General features: G+C 41.0%; 1 protein-coding gene across 1 annotated transcript in view; it reads right to left on the reverse strand.

The window, feature by feature from the left end:
• The window catches only part of LOC136867321 (general odorant-binding protein 19d-like), a 28741-nt gene extending 26417 nt beyond the window's left edge, over positions 1 to 2324 (reverse strand). Inside the window, exon 1 of the mRNA XM_068226711.1 lies at positions 2222 to 2324. Within this exon, the coding sequence (XP_068082812.1) occupies positions 2222 to 2299 (78 nt within the window). The 5' untranslated portion in view covers positions 2300 to 2324. The remainder of the gene's footprint in view (positions 1 to 2221) is intronic.
• Positions 2325 to 8090: the final 5766 nt, after the last annotated feature.

An 8090-nucleotide genomic window follows, 5' to 3' on the forward strand; every position in this document is an offset into this window, starting at 1 on the left:
CTCCACTAGCCCGTACCCTCAAAGAAAATGATAGTCCAACACAATTCTGCCGCCTAGCTTTAATGTTTCAGCGCCCCCGCAGCCGCGCAGCGCCGTGCAGCGACTGGGGAGGGGGATGGGCCCCCTCCTCTCCAGCGAGGACGACATGTGCACGGCGAGCCGGAGCTCTCCCCCCGGCCAAGGCTGATGTGCGGCGCACGTCCTGCTACATGCCCGCAGCCTGTATCTGTTCACCGCGGGCGCGGCGTACTTCAACACCTCTGCTCCCCTCATAGTGCGGGCGAGCGGTATCTCAGGGTACTTGAGGGGTCCGAGCGGCCTCCGTTGGACGCAAGCTGCAACGGCCGGTCTGGCCATCCGACTCAATCTACATCAACTACATGGACAGTCACCATAAGAGATAACTACATTTGGGAATTTAACAACAATATTTGGTGGACATTGCAAAACTTTTCTTCACTTTTAAGCATTAAAGGTTTATCTTCAGAAATTCAACTACTACAACAGGAAAACTTTACTGCACTTGCAACAACTAAATTTTGAAATTGCAACCAACCGAATTACTAAAATCTTATAAATGCTTCCGCAATTAATCTTAACATCAACATCAAACTTGGACCTTATTTTGGAAACAAAGCTTATGTTCTTCTGTGTTACCCCTTGGAGGAACTTTTGGGGGGGGAGGTCTGTACCGGGCGGTACACCTCTACTCTGTTTATTTAAAAGTTGCGCCAGTTGAAACTCCTCTTCTGGAGGAAGGTTGAACTTTATCTATTCTATTAATTCTCTACTTTCTCAGAAGATGTCACCACGTGGAAAATTTTGAGTTTTTGAACTGTGTCACTTTTGATGTGTTTTTGTTTCGCTTGAAGTAAGAAGTGTGAACTTTCTCTTCTAGAGGACACTACTGAAGATCAACAATAGTGCGACCTAGTGCGAAATCAAAGAACTATTTTTGTTGGAGAAATTTTTATTTCAAGAGTTTGTTCTTTGTTAAATTTCTTTCTGTCATGGTTTAAGTTGGCTGTATACCCCTCTTTTTCCCCTTAGTTTGGATCTAGCCAATCCCGAATTTCTTTAATTAATTTTCCACCAATAATGTGTTTCTTTTTCCTCTATGTAGGGGTTTCTTTTCCCGAACCAATAAAAACTTTGAGGGAGGGTGTTTTATTTCCCCTAACGCCTAGAATCTTCCGCGAGAGGATATAAACTGCTGATTTTGGGGTCTCCGGGCCACTTCTGTTCCATCTTTCAGTGTATTAAGTACATAGCAGGAGGCGGGAAGCGCCTCTTTCCTCGGCAGCGATCTACTACCAGGTAATGGCCTATTAATATCTTCTTTTCTTGCTAGGTCGGCAGTTTAACTCTCGCGGCGGGTTCGAAGCGTTTTCCATCATGTAACCTTTTCCTAAAATGTAACTACTCTTTTCTTCTATTCTCTTGTAAAGCTACATTATGGGATAGAGAGTGCTAACCCTCTCGAGCTCCCACTCACATTTGTTTTGAGGTGAACTTATTTTCTCAAACTTTTCTTCGTTTATGTAATGTAAAGTGTTCTTCTCTAAGTCACCTCTGTAGTATGGGATTAGCCCTTGCGTTAGTGGCCCAGAGCCAGATTAGGTTTTAAAAGCAAAGTGTATTAGGAGTGCAAGTTCGCCTCCTCTCAAGTTGTATTTTAGAGGTCATGTATTAATCTTTTCTCACCTAATAGACCTCAGTAGGTTGGGTATTTTACCCCTGTGTATATGTCCTTTGAGGACAACTTGAAAGTTGAGTTTGGTGTGGCCTGGGAGAGGCTTAACTTTAAGAGCGAGTGGCTCTTTTCTAAAACTGAGAGTTGTATGCCTCGAGGAGGCTTTGCTGTGTAATTTGGAGCAAGGGCTCCAGGGTTTAAGTGGGGTCTTCTGCCCCTTTTGTTGAAATTGGTATATCGTAACGTTGAGCTAGTTGCTCAAGAATTGTGTTTTCAGGGCTCGAAGCCCAAATTCTTTTATCCCTGTAATTGTACATTTCAAGTTGTATTTCGGCTACTAAGTACCTGTTCTATTTGTTGTTACCTAATTTTGAAAAGAAAATATAACCTTGTTAAATTTTAAAATTTAATTTCTCTTTAGTAGCTTGAGACCTATTCACCACCCAGCACCTTCTTTCATGCTTAACTACCACAAAAACTCGGTAACAATAATAATAATAATAATATAAATAAACGGAGACCACTTACAGCGTACTGGCACATGAGTGCCAAGAATATGGAAAGTGTCCATGCGTTCACCATTATTGACGATGTGTCTAACTTCATGGAAAGAACCTGAAGTACACGTTCTAGAGCGACGTTCATTTATACTAACAGCAGTAGGAGATAAAATTAGAGGAGGAAAGGAATAATTATTCATAGTATCTTAAAGATATCACTAAAGTACTAAAGTACATCATCCGTAAAATATTCCATGTCAATTTACGATAAGGATGGTGATATGCAGTAATCAACTTGCGCATTCATATTACGTATTTTTTTCTTATGTTCCTACTTACGTCATTTAAGTGAGATTATATTATCATATTTTAGGATAACCATGTCATGTATAATAGCCATACTTTACATATCATATTATACTCTCACTTTTATAGCCATTATTAATGTATAAAAGAATACTTTGATATTTCATTTCTTACTAGTATGTACCCGCGGCTTCACTCGCATTTATTAACTTAACACACATCTTTTTCCTTAAATAGCACTAATTACATTATTTCATTTTAATAACTATTGTTACATCCAATGCTTAAGATGTACCGGGTTGGTGGATGGTACAAATAATACTAACACAAACCGCAGAGCTTCCGGATAAACTATATATTTGTCCTTCCATTTGGAGCTGATATGTACAGTGTGTTTGTCTTTCAAACCCACGTACAGTTGACCATAAGAGAAGCACCGTTTCCGGTGATTGAGTCCTACAACTCCATACGACTACTCACACAAATAAGGGAAATGCAGATGTCTAAATTGAAGCGGGATATCCGAGGAGATCATTTGAATCCTAGAATTGAATACTACGCCCGCGGCCTGTCCAATCATGACGGTGTCTTCAATAATATTCAGCATCAGTTTCTTGACTGAGAGTCATATTCCGTCGCAGAGGGAAGGAGGATTCGTATTCCTCGGAAGGTTAATCGGTGCCACAAACATCCACTCCAAGATGTTCGGGGTTACTACACGTGACTCCAAGTTGTTCAGAAGATTTGGCATGTAGTTGACAGCCTCATCTGTATTACATGTTGTGTCGATACACTTTGAAATTTGTAAAACACCGGGTAATTCTAGTAAAAGTCGCTTGTTGATGACGTTACAACTTCATTTCCAGGAGCAAGAATTGCTCTTTGACACAGCCATGCGTGATCGGTGAAATGCGGACAAACGTTTCTGATCTCTGCGTGCCGTATATTTGTCTGGGCATCACACACATACACACATATTATGAACTGTATTTGGCTCCTCGTGTCGTTGACAGAAAATGGCTTCCTACGCCATGGACTTAAAATGGCCCCTTGACTTGCATTACCTATCTTGTGTACGTTGCCTAGCGACAGTGAATCTACGCATTTAATCCTGGTGGCAGCACATTGGATTGCCCTATGCCAACACACCACGTTTTCCGAAATTAAAATTCCCGCTTCGAGGTGCTTTCGGACCTCATTCAGTCTACCTATGTTAAACATTCCAGATCTCTGCGTGCATCTCCCCGCCCCGACGCACAATCCGGGCGGCTGTTTATCTGACATCAGCAAGTTAATACAGAGCAGCCATGATTCTAGTTGTCAAAACAAAGGCGGTTGGCGCGAGAACATATGATCATCTCACAGGGACATTGTGCGTGACGATTGGATGTCGTAAGTTTTAAGAAGTGAAAAGTTAGATTTTCATCTTAAAGAATGCTAGCCGTATGCAAGCGTGAGGCTTCACTAATCGGAGTAAGGTGTTCCGTATGTGTGGTGATTGATAATGTACCCTTTCTGCGACTTATGATAAGTCGCTCATGGGTTGCAATAGTGGCACAACTCAAAAAATACTAATGGGATTTTTTACAGACTCCAGCGTTGTTCGTAAATTTAGTTCAATGTTATAAGCTGCAAACTCGCAAGACAGTCCGATATAATCTATTAAAAAATTCCAGCAAAAGTGACACATCTCAAAATATCTAGGTCATCACTTCGGCAAGGGGATTGAAGGAGCAATTTTTAAGTAACTTTTTTTAATAACTGAACTCTGTTGAGACGTCTAGTACCGCTCGCTCTTTATTTCATAAATCAATCATAAGATTTCGTCATTTCACTACTAAGGGACACTTTGTAGAGCTACACATTTATCTCAGAACTTGATTTTCTGAGTTGCGCTAAGATGGCAAGATTGGAAGAGATAGACGACGAAGAGGGAAGGAAGAGGCCGTGGCCCTAAGTTAGGTACCATCCCTGCAATTGCCTGGAGGAGAAGTGGGAAACCACGGGAAACTACTTCCAGGTCGGCTGAGGTGGGAATCGGACCCACCCACCTCTATTCAGTTGATCTCCAGAGGCTAAGTGGACCACGTTCCAGCCTTCGTACTACTCTTCAAATTTCGCGGCAGAGCCGAGAATCGAACCTAGGCTTCGGAGGTGGCAGCTAATTACACTCACCACTACACCTTAGAGGCAGATTTATTTATTTATTCACCTTTATTTACGCAACTTATTCACCGTGTACGCCTTCTCAAGGACCATGTTCCAGTACATAGCAACTTTTTCAGATGCTTTGTACGGTAGATTCACAGATAATAAGCGTTTGTTTAGCGTTCAGATATTGTATATATAGAGAGCGGTTGTTTAACGTGCCAGTAAATCTACCACCTTGAGGCTTCGCACAAGAGCACATCGAAATATCGCTTTTATTCTTTGGGCTAATTATTATTATTATTATTATTATTATTATTATTATTATTTCTGTTTTTCACTGCTCGTGTTATGGTCTTTCTCTTCTATTGTAATCTCTTAACACGTCCTTTTAATGCTATGTATCTCGAATCGCCCTTTTTTTTTTTTTTTTTTTTTTTTTTACTTATTTACCGTTATTTATGCTCCATTTTCACGCTTACTCAAAGACCATATTTCAGAACAAAGCAACTTCTCCTGATTTTCTATACAGTAGATTAACGGAAAATAAGCGTTTGTTTACCTATATTTTTCATACCGTAGTGGAAACACATCTTTAGATCTCTCAGTCCGTGAATTTGGCCGCGCATCCCACACATACAAACACTTCCGGATATTACTGACTGACTGAATAATGCCCCTCGTGTCTGGGACAGAAAATGGCTTCCTACACAATGGACTTAAAATGGCTCCTTGACTTGTATTACCTATCTTATGTATGTTGCCTAGCGACAGTGAATCTATGCATTTAATTTTGGTGATAGCAACACACGTTTTCCGATGATTTTTCTCTTCCATCTACCTATGTCCAAAATATCAGATCTCTGCGTGTCGTACATTTCACTGGGCATCTCAAATACACACACAGCCAAACACTTCTTTTATACTAGCATCTAACCGAGGCTCAACCGCGTTTATTACCTCAACAGCCAGATGTTTTAAAAACCATTTAATTAAAATCAGATTTAATTATTTATTAACACACATGGTTCGCATTTATTACATTATTTTACTTTTAAAAATAGTATAACTCCAATGCATAAGACGTACCGGATTGGTGGATTGTACAAATAGTATTAAAACAATATAACAGAGCTTCCAGATAAACTATACTAATTGCTCTTCCAATTGGAGCTAAGATAAATAGTGTGTTTGCCATTCAAACACTTGAACGACCCAAATACAGTTGACCATAAGAGAAGCACAGTTTCCGATAAATAATAATAATAATCGTATGGCCTCAGCTACCGTGTGCAGACATTTCAATTTGACGCCATCTGGCTGTCTGCTTGTCAATTTCGACGTTCCGTTTTACTCTAGGTCCCCACTAGATGACAGACCGAGTAAACCGAAACTCTCTTGGGCGTCTATGGTTTCCGATGATCCAGTCCTACTACTTCAAGCGATTACCCTTGTACCTCGTTAATGTGGATATCGAAACTCAAATGGGAGAACTGCAGATGTCTAAATTGGTTCGGTATATCCGAAGGCATCATTTGAATCAGAGAAATGAATACTACACCCGCGGCTTTACCAGTCATGAGGTAGCTTCAATGCATTCAGCATCAGTTTCTTGACTGGAGTCCTATTCCATTTTTTTTGCTGCTTTGCTTTACGTCGCACCGACACAGATATGTCTTATGGCGACGATGGGATAGGAAAGACCTAGGAATGGGAAGGAAGCAGTCGTGGCCTTAACTTATTTAAGGTACAGCACCAAAATTTGCCTGGTGTGAAATTGGGAAACCACGGAATACCATCTTCAGGGCTGCCGACAGTGGGGTTCGAACCCAATATCTCCAGATTACTGGATACTGGCCGCACTTAAGCGACTGCAGCTATCGAGCTCGGTCATATACCTGTGCAGAGGGAAGGAGGATTCATATTCCTGAGAAGGATAATCGGTGCCACAATCGTCCACTCCAAGATGTCCGTGGTACTCCAGGTGACTCCAAGTTGTTCAGAAGCTTGGAAATTTGTAGTTCACCGAGTAATTTTTTTAAAGTCGCTTGTTGATGACGTTGACAACTTGATTTCTTGAAGCAAGAATTTCTCTTTGACCAGCCACGCGTGATCGTTGAAATGCTGTACCGAACTATGACAAAACTTTCAGATCTCTGTATGCCGTAGATTTGGCTGGCATCGCACAAATACACAGAAACTCTTCCGGATATTACGGACTGAATTTGGCTCCTCGTGTCGGGGAACGAAAATGGCTTCCTACGCCGTGGACATAAAATGGCTCACCTATCTTATGTACGTTGCCTAGCGATGGTGAATCAGTGCTGGTGGCAGCACGTTGGATTACTATAACCAAACACGCGTTTCCCGAAATTAAAAAAAAAAATCACACACACAGGGTGCTGTATATCTGACATCAGCAAGTTCGTAGAGAGCAGCCATGTTTCGAGTTGTCAAAAGGAAGCTTGTTGGCGTGAGAACATAGTTATGATCAGGTGACAGGAAGATCGTACGTGGTTATTGAAGGTCATAAATTTTTAAGAAGTGAAAAGTTAGATTTTCACTTTCGAGATTGCCTGACGTATGCTCAGCGTATGATTACACTAATCGGAGTGCCATGTGCTTGTGCCTTGGATTGATGTAGGTCTATTACATTCAAACGTCCACCAAGTACGCTAAATACAGTTTTTTACTACTGTTTGTGAAATTTATGAAGTGTTTATGGTAGGTATCACTCACATAAATATTTAAAATAAGGCAGTATTGTTGGACCTTTACGTATTCTTATATATATAAATGGTATGAGGAAAGAGGTGGAATCAGGGAAAAGGCCTTTTGCGATAATAATATTCTGTATAGAGTAATAAATAAGTTACAAATTGTGAGCAACAGTAAAATGACTTCGACAATGTTGTGAGATGGACGGCAGGCAATGATATGATGATAAACGGGGTTAAAAGTCAGGTTGTGAGTTTCACAAATAGGTAAACTCCCCTCAGTTTTAATTACTGTGTTGGTGGGGTGGAAGTTCCTTATGGGGATCACTGCAAGTACCTAGGTGTTAATATAAGGTTAGATCTTCATTGGGATAATTACGTAAATGGGATTGTAAGTAATGGGCACAGATCTCTGCACATGGTTATGAGGGTGTTTGGGGGTTGTAGGAAGGATGTAAAGAAGAGGGCACGTAAGTCTCTGGTAAGACCTCAACTAGAGTATAGTTCCAATGCATGGGACCCGCGCCAGGATTACTTGATTCAAGAACTGGAAAATTCCAAAGAACAGCAGATCGATTTGTTCTGGGTGATTTCTGACAAAAGAGTAGCGTTACAAAATGTTGCAAAGTTTGGGCTGGGAAGCCTTGGGAGAAAGTAGACTAGCTGTTCGACTAAGTGGTATGTTCCGAGCTGTCAGTGGAGAGATGGCGTGGAATGACATTAGTA

This window comes from Anabrus simplex, chromosome 3, assembly GCF_040414725.1.
Source record: "Anabrus simplex isolate iqAnaSimp1 chromosome 3, ASM4041472v1, whole genome shotgun sequence".
In the NCBI taxonomy this organism is placed as follows: Eukaryota; Metazoa; Arthropoda; class Insecta; order Orthoptera; family Tettigoniidae; genus Anabrus; species Anabrus simplex.